This window comes from Castanea sativa, chromosome 2 (genome assembly GCF_040712315.1).
Source record: "Castanea sativa cultivar Marrone di Chiusa Pesio chromosome 2, ASM4071231v1".
Classification (NCBI taxonomy): domain Eukaryota; kingdom Viridiplantae; phylum Streptophyta; class Magnoliopsida; order Fagales; family Fagaceae; genus Castanea; species Castanea sativa.
This window is the reverse complement of record NC_134014.1, coordinates 2,622,841-2,647,403: the sequence shown is the minus strand read 5'-3', so window position 1 is coordinate 2,647,403 and position 24,563 is coordinate 2,622,841. Positions and strand designations below refer to the sequence as shown.

The 24,563-nt window shown below is 34.1% G+C and overlaps 1 protein-coding gene and 1 long non-coding RNA gene across 9 annotated transcripts; both read right to left on the bottom strand.

Annotated features, from left to right (window-relative positions):
• Positions 1-1,494: 1,494 nt before the first annotated feature.
• LOC142623495 (uncharacterized) lies at positions 1,495-15,280 on the bottom strand. 6 transcript variants are annotated; one of them, XM_075796927.1, is made up of 4 exons: positions 12,019-15,280; positions 11,233-11,287; positions 10,935-11,028; positions 1,495-1,823 (listed from the first exon to the last, which is right to left on the bottom strand). In XM_075796927.1, the coding sequence occupies exon 1, from the start codon at positions 14,910-14,912 to the stop codon at positions 13,410-13,412; it is 1,503 nt and encodes a 500-aa protein (XP_075653042.1). In that variant the 5' UTR covers positions 14,913-15,280; the 3' UTR covers positions 1,495-1,823; positions 10,935-11,028; positions 11,233-11,287; positions 12,019-13,409. The 6 variants fall into 6 exon arrangements, 5 of the variants coding, with proteins under 5 accessions (XP_075653042.1, XP_075653041.1, XP_075653045.1 ...); XM_075796926.1 differs by lacking the exon at positions 1,495-1,823 and adding an exon at positions 5,342-5,738; XM_075796928.1 differs by lacking the exon at positions 1,495-1,823 and adding an exon at positions 5,793-6,431.
• A 1,682-nt stretch (positions 15,281-16,962) lies between these two features.
• LOC142624387 (uncharacterized) lies at positions 16,963-24,361 on the bottom strand. 3 transcript variants are annotated; one of them, XR_012842325.1, is made up of 5 exons: positions 24,277-24,361; positions 23,553-23,733; positions 22,705-22,861; positions 22,270-22,530; positions 16,963-17,185 (listed from the first exon to the last, which is right to left on the bottom strand). It is a non-coding gene; the product is annotated as an uncharacterized LOC142624387 (long non-coding RNA). The 3 variants fall into 3 exon arrangements; XR_012842324.1 differs by lacking the exon at positions 16,963-17,185 and adding an exon at positions 20,457-21,752; XR_012842323.1 differs by lacking the exons at positions 16,963-17,185; positions 22,270-22,530 and having other exon boundaries at positions 22,576-22,861.
• Between the last annotated feature and the right edge of the window lie 202 nt (positions 24,362-24,563).

Below are 24,563 nucleotides of genomic sequence, written 5' to 3'. Positions count from 1 at the left end.
TAGCATTATTAAAAATATATATTTATATATTAATAACACAATTGGATAGTACTAGAACGCTTAAAAATTACTCCAGGGAATAGAAACTGAAGCATGATTTTTTGAACACAAGTGCCTAGCTAAGTCACAAAAGATGTTTTTTACCCCAAAATTTTTAGAAGTGCTATGTAACAATGACACTGACTAACATTTTCTAATTTATCCTTGAACTTATCAAACAAGATCTGAATTAGTCTCTTCACCTATAAAGGTTTTAAAGATTATCCAGGAGTATATTCAATTAGACTAGATAACTCAACCATCCAAGTTATTAGAGGATAGTACACTTGGTACAATTCACAATCGTGCCAAGGTTGTGGCTGATACTCTAAATGGAAAGGCTAAAGAAGATGTAAATTTACTTGGCTCGTCAATGGTGTCTAAACATGCGAGTTTCTCTGGTTCATTAACGGCTAGGTTTTCTACAAGGAAAATGGACAGTGTAGCACATGCGCTAGGTGAGGAAAGTAGAACTGATTTGTTGGCGGGTAAAGTTGTTAGGAATGTGGGTGAGTAACCATCAATTTTGAGATGGATTTAGACTGGGCAAGAATGGGCTTAACATTGTGGGGCCTTCAGCACTAGGTGGACCCAAAGAGATAAAATCTAAGTTTGTACATGAAAACTAGGATATATATATATATATATATATATATATATATATATATATATATATATATATATATATATATATATATATATTAGCAACTTATAGTTAAATATTTAAAGGGTTAATTGTCTCCCAAATTTCAAAATTGAATAATATCTTCTTCTTTTTATAATTACGATAATTAAAATAATAAAGAATGAGAATTTGAACTATGCTTCTCCTAATAAAGGACAAGTTTTGTCATTAAGTTGGCCAACCAGATCCTTGCAATTAAGATAGGTTTAGCAAGCACAGAACTATTTAATAGAGCATAAGACCATAGTCTATTGCCATCACAGCAATTTTAAGTATTTACCAAACTTTGAAAAATATGGTAGATTAGGTTTTTTTTTATTTTTATTTTTTTTAACTACTAACTACATGCACATGCCATTGACATAAATCCAATCACCCCACCACCTCCATCCCTTTTTTTTTCTTCAGTGTACACTTCACAAGAAGGGACCTCCATGCAGCGAGTTAGATCAATGATGTGTTGAATTGACATCACCAACATTCATTATTCACATAGATGATTGGAGGCATCTATAAGCAGTATCATCTTCCATATTCTTCAATAAAGCAGCATACAAACATCACCATCCAAATGTTAAAACTTAAATCCAATCAACATGTTTGGTTGAAGTTTTGGGTTACCGATTGTTCTCAAACATGGCTTTAACTATAGAAGAATAAAGCATTTCTACCTCTGCTGATGAATCATAAGGTGTGTTCAAAATGCCAAGATATCAAAATCAACCAGAAATAGAAAACATGGTTAAAATTCATAAGATATATCCCAAAATAGTAACATGGTATATGTGTCAATGGTATGTGACAACATGACGGTTATAAATAGCACAAATCAGTGTATGTTTGTCCTGGGCTTTTGGCTGTAGAAGATAGAATGCAGGCAATACATGCCTGAATCAAGAAAATATGACAGCTTCATTTATTTCACAACTGTGGTTACAGGGAAGTGGTTCCATTAACAGTGATTTCCGGGTATGAGATAATTCTACCTACCTGTCTAGTAACTCCTCTGAGATAATTATCTGTGAAGGTGTAACGTAATAGATACAACTTCTTGGGCACTGAACTACAGCTAGCTGAACTTAGTAATCTTCACCATGACCTAATCATATGCACAGATGTTTTAAAGCTGAAATTTACTTAATATCATAGAATCAGATTCATGTTCAGAGTAGTTATAATATACTATTGGAACTACCAAACTGGCGACCTTTTTTTGAATAAAAATGCCAAACTCGCAACCTCTGCCTTTCTTCTTCTTATTCTATATATATATATATATATATATATTAAATGTCCTTAACACCATCCAATAAAGCTGCTGTATTATTAAAACAAAAAATTTCTTGTCCTATATGGACGACAGCAAGCGTAGCTTTGCCCTAGAAAAATGCAGTAGCAAATACAAAAAGAATGAGAGCATGAACAAAATGTATTGACGTCTACGTTAGACTCAATCATCTATTGTGAAGTTCTATATCATTATGTATAAGAAGTGATGCCATATAATTTTAGAACACTATGGAAGTCATGTAGTTTGTACTCAAGAGCATGGTCATGTCAATAGATTTTAGTCATGTAACTAAGTAACTCAAAATAATTATTCATAAAAAATATCCAAGTGTAATGTATAAAGTCATCAAGAAAACTGACAAAATCCCACTACAGTAGGAATTAGAGATGCTCCATGTACATTAGAGTAAATGAGCTCAAATGGAACAAACCCGAAAGACTCACTTTTATTGAGGGGCAAAGCCAGTTGTTTCCAAGATACCAAAATTTGTTCCTACACTTTTCCTCTTTGTTATAAACTCACCATCAAATTGCATATATTGCTCTTATCAATGGGGTCAATACTGGTCTTCATTTATTGCAGTCACAATATTTTTGATAAATACTATGCAAATAAGCTATGGCACCCAAGTGGACACTGTTAGAACTTGTCATCAAAACTTATGCATATAGATCACATGCTTTGAAAAAAATTGATGTCTTTTACCAGTTGTGTTTAGAAAAATGATATTTTATCTACTTGTAATTTAGAAAAAACAACACTTTACCCACATGTGTTTTTTGAGTTAAACAATATATTTAATGGCATAATTTAACATACACTAATAAAGCTGAAATTAGATGAAAATAGATTACTAATTTGTTAAATTCTTTATCATGCTCACTCAAAATGCTCATTTTTCTTCAATTAGCCACTAAACATAATCATCACCTAAACATTCAATATCATATGACTCTTCTCAGTCAATCTAATAGTATATGGAGGATCCAGGCAAAATTTTTTAAATAACTATAAAAATCAAACTATATCATTAGTTAGCCAAAGTTTGAAACAAATTTGGTATTTAACAATTCGAGTCATTTGGACTCGATTTTGGAATGCTAAATCGAGTGTAATAAACTCGATTTCAAGGTCGTTTGTAGCTGATGTGGACAAGGAGTCCACGTCGGCATAAAACTCGAGTCCAGAGGACTCGAGTTCTGTCAAATAGAAATCGAGTCCTTAGGACTCGATTTCATTTTGTTTGAGAAATTTAAGTTCTATTTCAGCAACTGAGCGTTGTTCCAAAAACCAACTCGGTGTTCTTCCAAGCCAAGCCCCAAAAACCGAGCGTTGTTTCAGCAACTCTCCACTTCCAAGCCCCAAAAACTCGTGAACTAATCAAATCCAAACAAATCAAACCCACTCTCCACTCGGTGTTCTTCTCCTCCATTGGAGCGGCGGTGAGAAACCATGATCTGATTTCCATCGCCTGAAGTTTTCGTTGCCTGGGTTTGGTCAGAATCGACGCCTGAGTTGCTGGGTACATGTTCTTCTCCTCCACTGGAGCGGTGGGGAGAAACCACATGCTCAATCCGATTTCCATCACCTGAATCGGCGCCTGGGTTGCTAGGTTTTGCATCGTTGCTTCTTTCTTCTTCGTTGTTTATCTTTGGTTGTTGATCTCTGCTTTTTGATCTCTGGGTTTTGCTTCGGCGTTTTGATCTCTGGGTTTTGATCTCTAGGTTTTGCTTCGATGTTTTGTTCTCTGGATTTCTTCTTCGGCGTTTTGATCTCTAGGTTTTGCCTGGGTTTTCATCTCTGGTTCTTCAGCGTTTTCTTCTTCAGCGTTTTGATTTCTGGGTTTAGGTGATACGAAATCGAGTCCTATGGACTCGATTTCTATTTGACAGAACTTGAATCCATAGGACTCGATTTCTATGCCGACGTGGACCAGGTGTCCACATTAGCTACGAATGAGGTTGAAATCGAGATCAGTGCACTCAATTTAGCATTCCAAAATCGAGTCTAAAGGACTCGATTTGTTATATACCAAATTTGTTTCAAACTTTGGCTAACTAATGATATAGTTTGATTTTTATAGTTATTTAAAAAATTTTGCCGAGGATCCATCACTCATTTTCATTTAAGTGGGGAAAAAAAAAGATTTCTATATTCAGTTTTCCCTAGCATGATGCCAATATCTTTTCATAGTAACAAATTAAGCATAGAAACCTAATTTGAGTTTATATTCAATCAAATCTCCCCCTTGTTTTTTTTTTTCAAAACTATTACAACAATGTTCTTACAGTATCTGTTTCTATTACAATAATGATAATAAACAACACAAAAGAGTAAATTTCAAATAATATTAGACGGAACATAGCATAAACATGTATGAATTTAGATTTAATATAACATGAAGCGATTCAAACCCGAATTCATCAAAAAGTGTTAACATATACAAAAGGAAGGAATGGGAGTGTAAAATAGAAAGGAAAGAGGAGAGGAATAGAGATCTTACAGATCTGATCTCAAGTCCAAGCTGTTGTTGTGAGATTTCTGAGTTTTGGTTTCAATTTTTCCTACTATTGTATTTTCTTGGGAAAAAAATGGACCATAAAGACTCCGTAGAGTGGTAGAGAAAATGTTGGGGGAAATGAAATGAACCAATTTGGCAATTTATTAATGTGTTGAACCAATATTGTATTTTCAAAACAACGTCATCTCAAGCGACATAATTCCGTTTTCGCGCGCTTCGGCGCTTGAAATATCGCCCCCTCTCTTCCCCAAATTCATAGACCCTTTAAACGTATCGTTTCAAGTTTTTTAAGACCACTCTTTTTGGACATGTTTCTAAGTTATGCGTCAAGGTTCACTTTGATTGCTTTTGTTTTAATTATAAATTTCAGTTGGATTTGTTGAACCATATATAGTATTAATTTAGCCCCAATAATTTTTTAGGATGTTCAATGTTGCCGTTAAGATGGAGAGTACTGGTTTAGATCACAAAGTTTATTATTTAGTGGATTTATGAATTAATTAATTACCCATTAAAACAATTATGTGAACCCAATTTAAGTTGTGCAACTGGAGATAAATGGAAATAGTGAATCATTTTCAAAACTTAAATTATTCACCTGTCAAAATTATCAGCTTTCTACTAATATTTTCACTTCTAAAGCTGATAATTGAACTGGTAATTCTCGTTGCTAGAAATGTATATCAAAATTGATTGGATTTTCATAAAGATAGTAAAACCGATAAATTCAATGGATTTTGTTAGAAATTTGTCAAAAATTGATTCGATTTTTTGTTTAGTAATTCTATTACACCAAATATGCCATAAAAACCAGTAAAAAACCGATTAGATCTAAGCCTTATCAAAGTCAAGGGAAATTACATTTTTAAACAAAAGAAGTTCTATTACAATAGAGCTAAGCTTTATCAAAGTCAAGGGCTAGCAAATTAACTACCACAGGATAGGAGGTAGGTAGGTGTACAAAATATACTTGACAACTTATGAAGTGCCCAACCAATGCATCGGCAGGCACACTGGTTTATTTCACGGAAGACATGGTTGATTGTGTTTGTGTGGAAGTTGATCAAGAAGGTGCCTCCAATCAGAAAGCAAAAGTTCCAACATAAGATTAGTGCCATGGCTGTTGGTGAGTAAGTTGACAATGCATTTTCTCTTACCCGTTTGCAATATATAGGTACAGACCACAAAGCCAATGCAACCACCTAATCAAAAAGTGAGTAACTTTTGAGTATGATAGAGATCAGGTTTTTTTTTTTTCTTACAATAAATGGGAGTAAAGATATTCGAAACCAAAGTCTCTTTGTAGGCTTGTAATGTTAATCAAACAATATCAAGAAGAAAGCATGAACAAATACTTAACCCAGATCAAGAAATACGCGCATTCCCAATTAGCTTTTTGAGAATCGCTTTTGACTTAGGCATTAGAAAGTCTCCCACCAACAAATTGCTAATGGCTCATTTAGTTGTATTTTTTTCTTTCTTACAATAAGTGGGAGTAGAGATATTCAAAACCAAAGTCTCCTTATGATGAGAACCAAACACTATCACTGAATCATAAGACTCTTAACCTTTTTTTTTAGGTATGTTCTTTTGAAATCTAAAGTGATACTATAAACTATAAAGTTTCACACGATTTCAAATATTGATACCTCATCCACCATTAAATAAAATTGCTAGGACGAAAAAAAACACAATATGTTTCACACAGTCGATATTGTATCAATCAATAAATCTCCATGTCCACAACTCTGATATAAAACCAAGAGAAGAGGATCACTCATTTTCTAATTGGTCCTTTTAAGGAGCGGTTTTCTTAATACAATATTTAGTAGGAATGCTTCCACCATATGATGGTCAAAATTGCTTCTCAACGACCATGATCCACGTTTTGTAGTCTAATATATAGAGACAAAAATGTCAATTTTATTTCATTTTTATCTGCTATAAGCCACAGGATATGCTAACATTTGTTTTCAAGAACAAATATATTAATAACACAATTGGAAAGTACTAGAACGCATAAAAATTACTTCGGGGAATAGAAACTCAAGCATGGTTTTTTGAACACAAGTACCCAACTAAGTCACTGATAATGTTTTTTACCCTGTAAATTTTGAAGTGCCATGTAACAATGACACTTTCTAATTAAGCCTTGAACTTATCAAACAGGATTTGAAGTAGTCTCTTCACCTAGCAAGGTTTTAAAGATTATCCAAGAGTACATTCAATTAGACTAGATAACTCAACCATCAACCAGCCAAGTTATTAGAGGATAGCACACTCGGTACAATTCACAATTGTGCTGAGGTTGTGGCTGAGACTCCTAATGGAAAGGATAAAGAAGATGTAAATTTACTTGGATTGTCAATGGTGTGTGAAGATGCGACTTTCTCTGGTTCATCAATGGCTAGGTTTTCTGCAAGGGGGATGGACAGTGCAGCACACGCATTAAGTGAGGAGTGTAGGGATGAGTTGTCGACAGGTAAAGTTGTTAGGAATGCTTTTTTCTAGAGGAGCAGAGTAGGCTGGCAATTGGGGGAGAGGAGAAATTTTGGTACTAAAGCCTTTGCTTTTTTTTTTTTTTTTTATAAAAAAATTGGGAAGAAAATCAGAATTCATAGATTGGATTAAGAAAGCTTGGAGCCTTGGAGTATGGATGTTTATGGGGTCTTATGTTTAGATTGTATTAAGCCAAGGCTGTGAAGCAGGCATTGAGGAGTAAAAATATAGATATATAAATGGAATTTGGCTAAAAAGTGGAGCGTGCTAAATTGAAATTATATATTGTGCAGAAGTGTATGTTGCAGTCTCCCTAGGAATAGGATCCTCAACAGGTAAAACAATTAGCTATGGGGGTACTATTAGAATCTGTTATCCACAAACATCCGACTTGAAAACCAGAGTTGTTGATTGAAGAACTGTCAAAATTCAACCTTGATTGTTACACATAACAGGGTTATAAAATGAATCCTTGAGCTGCACTATTATTTCAACTTTAATCAGCTTTCGCATCTTTGGAGCTCACTAACCAATTTTGAAGTAGAGAACTAAAAGATTACACAAATACATGCTATCATCATTTGCAACAATAAAAGAAATGCTGAGAAAGTTAAGTAACAAACTATTATTAAAGGTAATAAGGAAATTTCACCATTATAGAATTGTTCACAACTTTTTACCCCATCTCAGGTTAAAGAAAATAGCTGCTTTCACATTCTTGTCATAAAAATTGTATGCAATGCAAATGAATAATAGTACATTCTTGTCATAAGTGACTGACATGCAGTAGAATATTCATAAATCTCACTTGTTTCAGATGTATACACCATATTAAAGGAAATGGCCTGAACTTATGAATATTTTCAGAATTTGAATTATATTGAAACTCTTACAAAGTTACTCAAGTCAACAGATGGGTGAAGGAGCTAGCCTATTTCTACCTGGATGGTCACATTATGTCTCCAATGTTCCAGTGGGTCCACTACCAAACTCAAAAGATGCACACTTTTTTCTAAAATGAATCACATTGGGAAAAAAATTAAAGCAAGTCATGAAATTGATCTATTCAGATGAAAACCAGAGTTTCCGTTTTTGGTGGTTTCACTGTCCGCTTGTCTCAATTCTTATCTTCTTTAAGATTGCATGGTTGCCTTCATTGGCTATTTTGGTCATCACAACTTTCCCTTTCAATCAAGAAGATTTCTCCATACTTAGAACGCAACAAAGTTTACAATGTTGATATATTGGGTATTAAGCAAAATAGTAAACACCTTTTAGAAGAAAAGTCCAGCTTTACATTTTTACCTACAATAACTTCAAATAAATTTCATATTCCTTCAAAGAATTTTTAATTTAGGTATAACTAATAATTATGGTTGCAACAAAATAATAAGCAATTTTACCAGAAAAATGAAGTTGGAATTTTAAAGATTATCCAAGAGTGCATTCAATTAGACTAGATAAGTCAACTATCCAAGTTATTAGAGGATTGTAAACTCAGTACAATTCATAATCGTGCTGATGTTGTGGCTGAGACTCAGAATGGAAAAGCTACAGAAGAAGTAAATTTACTTGGCTTGTCAATGGTGTATGAAGATGTGAGTTTCTCTGGTTCATCAATGGCTAGGTATTCTGCAAGGAAGATGGATAGTGCAGCACACGTGCTAGGTGAGGAGAGTACGGATGAGTTATTTGGCAGGTAAAGTTGTTAGGAATGTGGGTGAGAGCGGCATAATCGTCAATTTTGAGCAGGATTTAGACTGGGAAAGAATGGGCTGGACATTGTAGGGCCCTCTACACTAGGTGGACCCAAAGAGAACAGTATTGTGATGCTGCAATTCAAGATTGGAGAATGCTTTTTTCGAGCAGAACAGAGTAGGCTGGCAACTGAGGGAGAGGAGAAATTTTGGTCCTAAAGCCTTTACATTTTTTTAACTTTTGGGAAAAAAATCAGAATTTCTTAGATTGGATTAAGAAAGCTTGGAGCCTTGGAGAATGGATGTTTATGGGGTCCCTATGTTTAGGTTGTATTAAGCCAAACGCTGTGAAGCAGGTATTAAGGAGTAAAAATATATAAATATATGGGAATTTGGATAAACAAGTGGAGTATGCTAAAATGAAATTATATGTTGTGCAGAAGTGTATTTTGCAGTCTCCTGGGAATAGGATCCTCAAAAGGTAAAACAATTAGCCGTGGGGTACTATTAGAATCTGTTAGGCACCTTTAAGGGGCATCTGCCTCAAGAAATGTGGGGAGATTTTCATCAGGTTCAAGACTAAAATATTGCAGCAGATCACATAGAAACATTACAGAGGCCAGTTTTAAGTTTGGATATCCACTAGATTATGTGTCTTCAAAAAAGCTTGGCCTGTAATCCAATCAGATGTAGTCCATTCTATCCAATCACAATTCAATTCAGGTAGGCTACTTGGAGATGTGAATGCAACATTACTACTCTTGTCCCTAAAGTAAACAATCCTTCAAGCATAGGGGATCATAGACCATTTTTTGTTGCAATTTTCATTTATAAGTGCATCACAAAGATCTTGGCTAATAAATTTAAAGCATCGTTGAATGATATTATTAGCCCCAATCAAACTGCCTTTGTTCCTGGAGAGTGTGCTATTAATTCATGAAAATGTCCAAGGCAGGTGTACCATCAAGGTGGAAATTAGGAAAGCTTATGATTCAGTGGAATGGTGGTTTACTATTCAGTGCCTTCAGGTTGTGGGTTTTCCCACAAAATATGTCAATTGTGTGAGGGAGAGTACATTACCACTCCTAAGTACTTTGTGGATGTAAATTGAGAACTAGCTGGTTACTTTCGAGAAGCTACAGAGTTGAGACAAAGGAATCCATTGTCCCCTTATTTGTTTGTGCTAGCAATGGAGTTCCTAGCTCAGATGCTAGAGAAGAGATTTCTTGGTTGCAAGGACTTCAAATTCCATCTCAGACATAAGAATATGAAGCTTATTAATCTTTGTTTTGCAAATGACTGAATAAATTTCAGAAGAGCTGATCTACTCCCAGTCCATTTAGTGAAAATTTTTTAGAAGAGTTTAAAGTGATTTCTGGCTGGGTGATTAATGCTCTAAACATAAAGTATATTGTGCAGGTGTATCTACTGATCTAAAGAACCAGATTTTGGATGCTTTGTCAATCTAAGGAAGGTAGTCTCCTAGTTAGATATCTGGGTATGGCTCCAGTCCCTGTAAGCTGAGCTATCATGATTGCAGGCCCCTAATTGAGAAAATAACAAGATTTTGGAAGAAAAATTGCCTGGACATTTTAATACTTATCCTTTGCAGGCAGAGTGCAGTTATTACAATCAGTCTTGTATAGTGTGTCTTTGGGAGGTGAGTGAGTGAGTGTGGCTTTTTACTAGGTAATTTAACAAATCAAATGATTTAGGAAGAAAGAAGCTACACTTCGCAAAATTATAAAACAGAGGCAAAATGACAAGGCTGCACTTGTCACATTTTTCATTATTCTAAACAAAATAACATTTTAATAGATTACAATCTTAAGTGCGACCAAAGTAATATTAAAGAAGACAGCCATTTCATCAAACAGGTTGATCCAAACCATGATACTGATCATCATAGCAATTGAGTATTTGATCTTCTAAAGGGGGAGAGAGGGGTATTTATTAAAAACAAATATGACCTTATTATATTTTGTAATGACTGCTCTATGCCTAAGTTATAACAATGACATTAAAAGTTGAACTTGTATTGGTTGTGTATAAGCAAGAAAATGAACAAACAATAACTGAATAACACAATATAGAGATTCATTTAACTCCAAAAGTGAAAACCCCCCAAAAATTCATAAATAAATAAATAAAAGAAAAAGAAGGCTTCCTAAAGAGAACATAGGAGGGTAAGAATGAAGATACCTGAGAATAAGAGGTTGAAAACGTTGCTTCTCTAAATTTCCACCCATTATATTCAAATACTGTTAATGAACCCCACTGGAGAATGGAAGACTATCTGCATTTGCACATCAGAGTAAAAAAGAAGAGTGTAGCTCAAATAGAGGAAAATTTTATTCGAATATGACCAAAAGTGAATTACAATAAAGAGGTAGAATGAAATTCAAAATTTTTACAAATGCATCACTCAAAAACCACCCCTTAAAGCTTGGTAACTTAGGTATGAGCAAATGAAAGTTTGTGGTATAATCATATCCAATACCTGGAGTTCCAATAAATGCCAATTGGTTCCTTAACCTCTCCTCATCTCTCAAAGACTATGAACAATGGCACAAGAACAAATAAAGGCTCAAAAGATACAGCACAGGAAAAAAAACATTAATTTCATAAAAATTCACTTATGACTCAAAGTCAGATCAAACTAACACTAAATCCAAAATTAGAATTGCCATGGATAATGATAAGTCTGTGTCTACTAATGTCCAGAGTAGTGACCTACAAGATGACATGGCATAGGAAGCCATTACATGAAGAACTTCAAGTAAATACAAACAATTAGGAAGAAAACAAAAGGGAGGAAGAAAAGGTAGCATCTTATAGCATGTGTGCTGGATTATGATATAGTCTAAATCATTACAAAAGGAGCTAACATGAAAGGCTCTTCAACTTGCCTCAATTACAGACCTTGAACAACACGGGAAAAACTATAGCATTTTTGAAAAAATCTTATATCTGTTTTGATTTGAAGTGAAGGTTTAAAGGCCAGGTGAGAAAAACAAGTGACAAAAATGTGTGCAAATAGCATTCTTGTGCTAACAACAATAGTATAAAATTTTGAAAGTGGGTCAAAATAGCATAAAATTTCAACTATTATATGTCTCAAACAACTGTAGTATCATTTTCGAAAGTGCTTAATAATAACAAAAATATATATACCCATTTCATTCAATTTTAAAATTTTACCTAATATTAAGCCAATCAATACTAATAAGCTCAAGAACTTCATCTTTGATATCCAACAAACCATTTAAAACAAAAAGGAACAAACCCCTAAATCTAATCAAGCTCACACTTTCATTTTCAAAATGAATCTCCATTTTCAGGCCTTCTTTGTTAGTCTTGAGTCTTGACAAGCTTGAGTTGAGCCTCCATTCTTAAGCTCTCTATTATTCACGACCTCAAGCCAAGTCTCCGTTTTTGGGCTGTCAATATTATTTACAAATCCCTTGATTGATTTCATTCCATTCTGTTTACTCTGCCATTCTGTATTTCTTGCAGGTTCTGCCCCCCTTAGATTGATTTCAACACCATGGGTATTCCACAAGGCTATGGCCAAGGAAGCCATTAGATCCTACTAACAACAAAATCTTTGGAAGTGTGTGGGCAAAAGATGACCAATGAAAATGTTAGGGTGGATTTTCTGAATGAAGCTGGGAACTCGTTTGAGCGGAATGCAGAAGCCTATGTGCTAAAGAAGAACTCCTAAGTAACAAGAACCTAACCTAAGTTTAAATTTGAGGGGAGAAAATGGTACCTTGAAAGTGGTATCTGGCAAGTTTGAAAAGGATTGCTACCAATTATAACTGTCAATGAAGGACTTTTGAAAAATGAATATTAATCATTTAACCATAACAAGAGGGATATAGAGAAGCTGAAGAGATGCCAAGTACTGTGTCTCATGGTGGTAAAATAATGTTGGCTATGTTTATTGCACAATTATCAGGAGACTGAAACAAATTACATAAGAATCGGGTAGTGGAAAAAGAGGACACAGTTGGATGATCATAATATGCCCACAGCATTGTTTAAAAATAATAATAATAACACAATTGGACAAAAGTAGAATGCATAAAAATTTATTCAGGGAAAAGAAACAAAAGCATGCTTTTTTTAGCAAAAGCATAAAAACGGAAAAGAGAGGAAAAACAAGTATACATAACAAATAAGAAATAGCTGCAGTTTGCCTTTTAGTTCCAATATATGTTCATCATCCCTGAACTCAATGTTTCACACTTAGTGCCTTCCATTGCTAAAAAAAAGTACCATAAAACATTAAGAACTAAAAAAATCATATTATCTACAAGTTTCTAACATATGTGGACAAGGCAGGGTACAACCAAACACAAACAACCATGAGTTGATTCGATGTATTGATGTCCCATCTGAACCATGATGACATGAATGAGAATTAAAAAGAATTACTGCACTATCATTAAACAAACTTCATGCACCGAAAATTATTTGGAAAGTCTAGTATAGAAAAGAAAAATTGAAAGCCACAATTTTCCTTTCTATACACAGTAACAGTGCCTATTGAAATTACATCGGGCACATTGATAGATAAACCCCTCGCAAAGATAACCACATTTGTCACATTTAGGGTGGTCTTTAGCTTCCTCAATGAAAATAAGGGGGTGTGAGTGATAGTCAAATGTTTAATCACCTCTCCTTATAATTTGGGTATCTACCAAGAATACATTTAGAATGAGCAAGATAACTACAATCTTCACAGTAGTAGAACCACTGTTTTGAGTCTCGTTCTTCTTCACAGATATCACAATAATATTCACCAGAGTCATCTTCACGTCTATAACATAAAGTGAAGGGATGCTCATGTTGGTTGTACCTTGCTGAATGTGGTAGTGTAGCGCATTTATAGTCTAGTGCAAATTCACAAGTGCTACAACGGAATACTTGCTCGCCTTCATTACTACAGCAACTGCATTTCTGTTTGTGTGTGGTGTAGGAGAGGATAAGTGGATGCTCATGACCTTTGTGGGTGAGGATGTCTGAGATCAAACTACATTGAACATCTAGATAAAAATCACATTCCTCACACTTATAGGTGAAGCCATTGCAATACCGAGAACAGGCATTACACTGAAAAAACTTACATTTTGGGAGGAGGATAAGTGGGTGTTGATGAAGTGGATGTCTTTTTTTGGGGGGTAATTTAGCACAAGATTCATGAAGAAAGAATCTACACTTTACACAACTATAATACGGAGTGAGAATGGCTCTTACGCACCCATCACATATTTGGTTGTTTGGAACCGCATTCGTGAGCTTTAAGTCATGCTCGTGACTGGTGTGTTTAATTTCTTCGACTATTTGAGTTCCGTCCTTCATATTGGATTTTTTGACTTTGTAAGTTGTTGAGTCAGCCGATTCATTCAGCTCTGGAACTTCATCCACATCTTTAAATTCCTTCAAATTTATGTTCTCCTTGTTTCTTCTGTCGATAGCACAATTGAGGTGGGCAACGAAATTACAACTGGAGCAATAGTAAAGCCCATAGCGTGCGTCCACCTTTTGAACACAGATTTGGCAAAATCGGGTGTTGGGTTGATGGAATTTAAGAGAAGAATGGGTGAGATGAAGGAGGTGCTTGTGACGCACAACTTTGACCATGCGTGGGAAAGAAGCACATCTTCCATGAACCCAGAAATTGCATAGATGACACAGGTAGGGCATACCTTTGCCTTCTCTGCCACAAAGGTCGCAAGTGAATGTGCACGACTTCAAAATGGGGGTCCATGGGTGGTCGTGGAATTCAGCCTCCATGGTGGGGAACGGTAAAGAAGCGCATGTGAGGTGAAGGTTGAAGTCGCAGCGGAAACAGCGATAAGTGTATTGGTTGCGAGATTCATTGCAGAGTAGGCAATTGCTAAATTGAATGTCTTTGCCATAATCTATCTCATAGGGAGAGAGAATAAGAGGATGGATTGGGTGCAAGGGATGGTGCAACCCAAGGGGTACTTCCGCACATGATTTATGATGCATGTACAAAGGGCATCTTGATTCTTTACAACAGTAGCCAGGACCATCAATTGATTCTTGACATCCACAACAAGTCTGTACAAATACGAAGTTTGGAACGAAGACCAAGGGATGCTTTGAATCGCAAAAATGTAGAAGCTGCTGCTGCTGCTGCTGCTCCATCTTCTTCTTTCTATCACATGCAAAGTAACAGTGACAATCACAGACAACATCAAATTTGTTTAGAGAGAGAAATTTAAAAAAAAAAAATAGAGAGAAAGAGAGAGTGCGTGAGAGTGAGAGAGAATTGGTGGGTTTTAGAGTTGAATTTTAGAATTGTAAAAAGCGAAAGTAAAAAAAGAGGGATTTGGAAGAAAGTGTGGTTTTACTTTAACAAATATTCATTCATTCAAACCCAGGCCTGTTCTGTTAAGTAACGGAGGCCGTTGGAGTTAATGAATATTAGATGTGAATGTTTTAGCTTTAAAGGGCTTGCTTGGGTTGGGTGTGGCCTGTGGGAATTTTCAATTTTTTAATGTAAAACTGTGGAAGGCGTAAAATCTTCTATTTATTTTCATTAATAATGAACGTAATTTTTTTAGCGAAAGGGAATGCACCTAAATAGTTATGAATATATGTTTTGATTCCATTCTTGTGAATATATGTTTTGATCAATTAAAAACATATTTGATTTTTTGTTGCAACAAAAAATCAAAATATGTTTTTAATTGATCTTCCATTCTTGTGATTAGAAAAATACAATTTTTTTTTTACTTTTTTTTTTCTTTTGTTCATGTCAATCGTTATCATTTATTTAAAATAATTTAACACAAAGTCTAAGTTTGCCTTTATTCAATATATAAATAAAGAGTGCAACTAAGTTTGCATTTATATTGATATGATCAATTCTTTATGCAAGTTCTTCCTTACCCCAATTTAGCCAATACAACTCAAAAGTCTAAACAACAAAGCTAATCCAACAAAACCTCTGAAAGAAGTTCACTCGTACTTGTGGTTTGGGGATTCAAAATGAAAGAGCACATAAACTCAAGCAAGCTTGGTTTAATGTTAATCCATTTTTACAACGAGAAATGCAATAGAAAAATTCTTTTATTAATAAAAACATTTTTTGTAATGTTGAGTCTATCACTTCTTCTCTCTTTTTATTTTTTTTTTCTTTTTTTTAATTTGGGTTGAAATTCTCTCTTCCCCACATGTGACAAATAAGAAGTAAATTTTTTTTTGATAATGTTGGAAAATGAATGTAAACTATCTTACTATTAATATGGGATAAAATGAACATTTGATAAGGCACGTGCAAGTTTGACTTTTGAGTAACTATTACTGATTTTTTTTTCTTTTTTTGGATATTTAACTTCTATAGAAGTTATATTCCTCAATTCCATTTTTCCATAATAATGGTTTGTAATCCCATTATTGAACTAAATTTCTTTCCTCCAACTATCATGCTTATTAAATATTTAGGTGATCTATTATTCTTTCTAAATATCAAGGTGATTAGACATTAAAATTATACCATTTATCCAAATTGCATTAAATGTAACATAAACCAAACCATCTAGATGTTACAAAACCATCTAGCAATAATATATCTCACAAAAATATAGTGGCAAGTGTAATAAAATCTTACTACATTTAACATTTATATGACAAATTTAAAGCAAAGTAACTTATTGTTTATAAATACCAATAAAAAAACACACATGCATATGAACAAATTTACAAAGTCAACTATCAATACTTACAGCAATAAAAATCCAATTTTGGCTTCAAAGCACACTTAGTGAAGCTTCCAAATTATCCTTAGTTTCAATTTTTTTTAAAAGCTAACTTCATATGAAACCCCTCTATAACATTCACTATATATAGAATTATCATGCCATTGTGCCTAAGAAGGTATACCTTGTCCAACTTAGAGGATTTTCATGTTATTGTGTCAAAGGATAAATTCTTGCTCCAAAACAAAGAAAACAAAAGAAAGAAAGAGAGAGAGAAAGAAAGAATAGAGGAAGCAAGTAGGCAAGTAAGCAAGGCATATGCTTACTTGCCAACTTAGACTTCAATACTTCATATTAACATTTCCTATTTCTTTTTTCTTTTTTTTCTTTTTCTGTTTTTCTTTTGCTTTTGTGTTTCCAAACATATCCATACTAACATTTAATTTTCTCATTCATTTATAAGATTTATTTATGCATCTCTTTCTAGATTATACACAAATGAAATTTTATCTCATGTTACATTTAAATGATAACTTTTGATATTATCAAAAAAAAAAAAAAAAAAAAAAAAAGATAACTTTTGAGTGGAATTTACTCAAAATTTAACTTTTGAAATTACTGTTACTAATTTGGATTATGATCCAGGGGACCATTTGGATTTGATACCAGTTCACCTCACCCATCAACATCTCTAGTAATCCAAAAATCTTGCCATACCTACAAAAATCAAATCACCCACATGGATCGAGTTATACTAGAGTAATTTAATAGTGCAACAGCTTACAATATCAAATCCAAAGCAGCACATTGTAATCCTTAGGTTTGATTAGCATCCTTAGTTAACCCTATAGACGGGCTTGGGTCTCAGGAGGATAAATCATTCAAAGTAAGGCATCGAAGAATTCACTCTGGTAGGAACATTTTAAAGCTTCAATTACTAAATAACCAAGTTTCCTAAAATTAAAAGTACCAAAGGATCCGATTGCAATATACCAAACAACAGACAATGTCAAATAACTTTTTTGAGAGAAAAGATGCTGAGATAGGTTAATGAGAATTAGAAAATACAACAGAACTCAACAAAGCCATTATCCAAAGTAACTTTGCTGGCTACATTGATCCAATATTTCCATTAAGCTCTATTTAGAGTCCATGTCCCCTTCTCCCCTGTTAAATCATTGATAATGGCAATAAAAAATAGAATACTGAATGAATGCATTCACTAAATTCAAGATGTAGCTTTGAGGAAAATATATAGAAAATTTGTTTAAGACAGTTTTTAATTATTAAAGCAAAGACCACTAAGCTAACTAGTAAGAAGTTCTTTATTTCATTACTTTTTCTCTCAATGTGGAACTCAACCCTCAACCCTCACAGATGTACTAAGAACAGTTACTGACTTTGATTTGGTTAGTCTCCACAAGAAGTCACCAAACCGACTCTGTAGACGTAATCTTTGTTTTTTGTTGAAAAGAGCTCCTAGGGTGTATTTGGGGTTGGGTTTTGCAAATGTTTTGTGCTACTATTGTAGTCACCTTTGTTAGTGAAATCTTCTCCTCAATGCCACCTGTGGACGTATGTCTAAAGCTGAACCATCCTCCATAATTGATCACACTCACAAGAGAGAGAGAGAGAGAGAAGTCCATAAATATCACAATAATCATAAAATTCTGGCCTCAACCAATCCACCACCCCAACAGCAGATCATATTAAAATTCATATCAGCATGAAATTTAATGTCTGTTTCATAACATTACTTTGAAAGACAAAGTAATCCATATGACAATATCCAATTACCACCACGAATAAAAATAGGCTGTCCGTTGACCTTAAACAACTTGTTAAGCAAAAAATTATAGACTAAATATCCTAATCTATATCTATATATATTTAAAAGCTAAAACATAGCATTTATTGTTACTACGTTCCTGTTAAGCCACAGCAGTGACCACATCACTATTTTATTTTATTTTTTTGGATTTCCATCTTCATTAATTGTTTTTTGCAAAATTCATTCTCTGTGGCCATATGTAACACACTACACGCCATCATAAATTCTAATTGTTTATTGTCTATATTGAAAGCTCATTTCAACATTGAGTGTTATTTTCTTTCCATCCTATCCTTACACACACACACACACACACACAATACATTTTGCTACTCAATCATTAAGCCACATCATCCACTTATTTTTTATCTCTTCTTTTCTTTTTTAGACTTTTCTTCTCCCTACTCTCTAAAAAAACAAAAACAAAAACAAAAATTTCTTCTTCCCCCTATTAGTCCACACCTACGGTTACACTTCCTCCAACATTTCCCTTCCATTTTTGCCTCTTTACCTCCCCCACTACTCTCTACTTCGCCGTTACACTTCCTTCATTATTTTTCATAACTTAACTCTTCTTCTTCCCATTTTATTAATACACGCCTACGGTTACACTTCCTCCAACCCTTCTCTTCTTTCTTTGCCTCTTTACCTCTCCCACTACTCTCTACTTCGCTATTACACTTCATTCGTCATTTTCTCTTTTCTATAACTTGAGTCTTCTTCTTCCCATTTTATTTGTATAAATTCCAAAAACTTAACAAAAAAATAAATAAATTATTAAAAAGTTTACCAGTTATGGTTCCGGTGGCATAATGGTGGTGGTAGGCCGAACAGTCGGCAGTGGGACCCTGAAAATCTTTTCTTTCTACACTACAGTCCTTGAAGTTTTAGTGTATTCAAATTTTATTTGAAGGAAAAGAACCAAAGAAAATCATTACTGGTGTTGATGATAATAAGAAAAAAAAAAAAAAAAAAGAGCTGGGATTTTTCAATGTAATTCAAATAATGAAATCGTTGGACAAGCAAAATAAAAGAAAATTGAGAGAGAGAGAGAGTCAGATGAGACTTGAGACTTTGCCAAAATAAAATGGTGGAACAGGAGATGAGAGTAGACTAAAGCAGAAAGAAAGAAAGAGAGATTTGGGTTGAGTTGGTAGGGTTAAAAGTGATGATATGACAACATGAGAATCCCAGAGAAAAAGTAAAAGTAAAAGGAGAGCCTTTCCATTTTCACATTTCACATTTTATTTCTCCCATTTCAATCCAGATTTTTACCACAAAAAAAAAAAAAAAAAAACTGAGTACTCTCTCTGTGAATTTTTATTCTTTTTTATAATTGATGGTTTTTTAAAAAAATATATATATTTCGGGATTTTGTGTTTTTTTTTTTTTAATTTCTCATTACAAAGTTTTCTCTCTCCCTTTTATATCTTTGGTTGAATTTTGGTTTAGATTAATACTTAGTTTTTTTGGGAAATGGGAATTTGAGTTTATATCAAAACACAATCTACATGGCTATGAATTAGAATATGCCTACCAATTGTTTGAACAATAAATTATGATGAAGTCTATCTTTTATTTCTTTAGTTTCATTTTAATTTTGGTTAAGATAAATCTGTAATTTTGTGTTGAGTTTTGATTACATGATATCTCCTTAAGAGAGTTGAAACTTATAAAGTTTAGTTGTATATTAGGTTAATATAACACACTACAACAAAAGTTAGAAAGATATGGTTCACTTTAAAAAAAAAATTAATCAAACACACAAAAAAATGGTAGAATGATATATTTGTAGAGATAAAAAGATAAAAAAAATACTTATAGAAATCATTTTAAAAAATGACAATACTTGAAGTAAGTGTTACTTTTTATATATTACACCCTATTACAATATAATATATATATATATATATATATATATATATATATATATTCCCACGCATCGCATGTCAAAATAGAAACCTATGTAATATGTCCTAGAAGGCATATAAAGCAATACCTTCCCCCTGTGGCCCTATCAATATGGCTCTCAATTTTTCGGAAGCCAAATAGATGGCTCCAAGCATCAGACTCTTTTTTTTTTGATAAGTACATCAGACTCTCCATATCCCTTTACATCAACAGTAATATGAACATTGTACAATGATTGTTTTCCCATACCGTTTGGCCACCATAAGTCAGGCTTGTAGAAGAAGAAAAGCTACAAATGCATATCATTATAACCTACAACAGAAGTATTGCGAGCCTAAAACTAGATAAAAATGCAACATATCAGAATCCATAATAATCGGGTGGTCCAAAAGCTCAGAGATGAAAAAAATTACAATGATTCAAGGCACGGATAAGTAATGAAGGCTATATCCCTTCCATTATTCGGGCACAGTATGCAATTTTTTTAACTTGGGGGTCGTGGGGTTCTTTTATGCTTTCACATCTCTTCAATGGTAATGTACAATATCAATGGAGTGAATCAAGAAGGAAGTTCATTGCCTAAATTTACAAAATCATGCTATGATTTTGTAAGATATTGACAAGAAAAATAAAAATGATGAAAAATCAAATTCCATTTTACTGAATCATAAGCAGAAGGAATGAGTATCAAAACCAGACACACAGACTAACATGGAAAACTGCAGAGGCCAACAATGGTTAAGCTTTAGGACATGGTTAAGCTATACAACAGGGTGAACCACTATCACTACAGTAAATTCTATACCTCAAATAGACAGAAACAAAAGCAATCCTTTAGTTGACAAAAGAAAAACAGGAACTAGAGTAAAAAAGGGAGGGTGTCCCAAGTGTTAAGTATGAGGAGGAATGCATTAACACCAAAAGAGCCAGGGTTATTGATAAGAGATTGAATTCAATAAGAATGTGGTGTAAAAGGTTAGTTTTACACCCTCCAATGACAGTGTGCCACATCAGACTTTTGCAAATAAAAGGTGAAGTACTACCACACTCAATCAATACCTCAGCATTATCAAGAACTAAAAAAAAATCTGATTAATAAGAAACCTAAAACCCAGCCATGCAAAACCCAGAACCATTTAAAATAAAGAAGTCGGTGGAGATTCTGCCAGTGACAGAGAGAAGCCAAAGAAGACATGGTGACTCCAGCCCCCACTACTATCAACACTATGGTTGTTCAAAACTTCAGCTAATACAGATGTTCTCTTAATTTGAGTTCATATTTTCCACTTTGTCAACACCTTTTATGGGTATAAAATTGATGGGATCCAAAGAAAAGGAGTTTAGCTATGGTTACAGCAATAAATATTTAGTAGTTTCCTTCACAGAATGTCTTTAGGTTCATATGAAATATCTTCAACTTCAAGGTTGATGCAGAGGGATTTTGAGTTTTGACACCGATGTCTTTTACAGTCACTGGTGGCTTCACCAGATGCTTCTCGGCACGACATCTCCAGCGGCAACTTCTTGGCTCACCTGCGTGTACTAGAAGAAGTTTGGGGTTTTTAATTTTCTGTGTCATAGTGTTTAAAGGGAGAATGATTCTGTGTGCTTGGACCTAATCTTTTATTCATAAATATCTTATGTGACATATTGGCATTGGAGGGTGTAAACATGGGCTTTTACACCACGTCCTTATTTTAATCTCTATTAATAAACAGACTTCCATGATAAGTATTGCAGGTTGCATAAGATGTAAGTCGACAAGTCTTCTTCATCTCAATTGGGAATAAGGATGTAGACAGCTCACATAGCCTAGTTCCTAAACGTTAACTCCAAGCCTGTCTAATCTTGTTTTTTGATTTTCCATGTGGGGCAATCCAATAGGGCATAGACTTAAAATTGTGCTAAAGATACTACGAATAAAACAAGTTTGCTCATAATGGTTGATAACTACTTAGTAAAACTAGACTATCTTAAATTTTGAATGGCTTAAGAAAGAGGCAAGCTGAAAGAAGACAATTCTTCAAAAATTCACATAATAATGAATGCTATCACTGACCTCGGGAAATTTATATTGCAATGCAGCAGGGATTGACAAGTGTTGACTCTGAAGATGCTCTACTAAACAAATGTTTCCCGCCATCTCCCGTTGTTACTTGGATATTCAAAGAACACTCCGCAACCCAGGCACTTCTATTTTCTAACTATGTTGTAGCATGCATATATACCCTCTTGTAATCGTAAAAAATTGATGAAACCAAGTGGGGATCAATTATTCTCACTGGCTGCATCAAATAATAAAGCATCCTATCTGAATTATCTGATTACAATAAGGAAAGAACAATTCTCCCAACAGAACAAAAGCACCATTAAATATTGAAATTCTAATTCAGAAAAAAATGGCATGACCACGAATAAAAGTTAATAAGGAACGGCAGAAGAAATCTACACTACATGTTTCATAACCATGCATATTTACAGCTTATGAGGATACTACTAATGTTTACACAAGTGCTTTCATTTTAGGAGTTACAAATATCATTAACATGATAGTTTATCACAAATCTATTGTCATGGAAGGAAGTTCTGCAATACAGCTCACCCCAGTTATTGATACAGACACCTCAACCCATATGCCAGTGTTCCTTTCCCTGTAATCGTACAAATGTCAAGTACTTAGAAACAAAATTATTTTTCTTTGATATATTCTATAAATATATGGTTCATTCAACTGACAAGAGAACATATGGATAGGTTACAATAGCCAACAATACTGCCTAGTCCTATTTCCAGCTCTAATCTTTGTTATTTGTGAGAAAGAGCTCTTTGGGTGAATTTGGGGTTGGGTTTTGTGATTGTTTTGGGTCACTATTGCAGCACCTTTGTTAGTGAAATTTTCTCCTCAATGCCACCCATGGACATATGTCTAAAGCTGAACCATGTAAGGTCTCTATGTTCCCTGTGCTGTTGCTTGTTCTACTTTTCATGAACACTCCATAAAATTGATTACACTCACATCACACACACACACACACACACAGAGGGGGGAGAGAGAGAGAGAGAGAGATCACCAGAAGTCCATAAATATCACAACAATGATAAAATTTTGGCCTCTCAGCCAATCCACCACCCCAGCGGCGGATCATATTCAAATTCATATTAGCATGAAACTTGATGTCTGTTTTATAACATTCCTTTGAAAGACATAGTAACCCATCTGACAATATCCAATTACCACCACAGATATAAATAGGCTGTATTTTGACCTTGAACAAACTGTAAAGCAAAAATTTATAGACTACAATATCAATTCTAGAAGGCATATAAAGCAATACTTTCTACCTGTGGCACCATCAATACGGCTCTCAATTATTTGGAAGCCAAATAGATGGCTCCAAGCATCACATTCTCCATATCCCCTTACATCAACGGCAACATGAACTTTGTACAAGGATTACCCATACCATTCAGCCACCACAAGTCAGGCTTATCAAAGAAACGCTGCAAATTCATACCATATCACCTACAACAGAAGTATTCAGAGCCAAAATGAGAAATAAAAAACTGTCCTGAACTTTTTTTTTTCTTGGTATTTACTCATGCACCCAAGGGGATTTGAATCCCCAACCTCACTCACCAGTCACCACCCATAATTGTATGGGTGTTGGAGATGCCATTCGGCCCAAATGGCATTGGCAATTTCCAGAAAAATAAAAAATTTGACCCAAAAATCTGACCCAAAAACAGTGACCAACTACCCAAGTACTAACAAATTACAAGAAAATAGGTTGACAGGAAAAGACACAGGAAAATCTTAAAATTTCTTAAAATTGGCATGAAAATCATTTCAAGAAGTATAAAATCTCAAAGATCATATTTCATGTCAATGAATAGCATACCAGCTTACTTCATAAAATCTGAAGCTCATATTTCTTCTAATGAAGCTCATTCAATTTCTTAATATCAACTGATTTTTTCTAATCGTACAGCAACATGCAAGGCTTCACATTTCAAAAATTAAAAAGACTAAAATAAGTTTAGCAAATTAAACCCATAATTTACTTACTCGAATACACGCATTTGAGACCTAAATCGCACCCATACGCAAAATGCTCTAAGAGAGAGAGAGAGAGAGAGAGTTCTGAGTGTGTGGGTCTTTGTATTTGTCGGTGGGTTTAGAGAGAAGGGAAAGGTGTATAGGGTATTTTTGGTATTTCAGAAAATGGGGCCGGACCACGTGGATTGTGTCTTTTTTTTCTTTTCTTTTTTTATAATGTTGATTGTGTCTTTTTAAGGGTTAAAAACTCTCATTGAGTTAAAAAGTGAAAACCAACTTATATTTATTCAAAATTA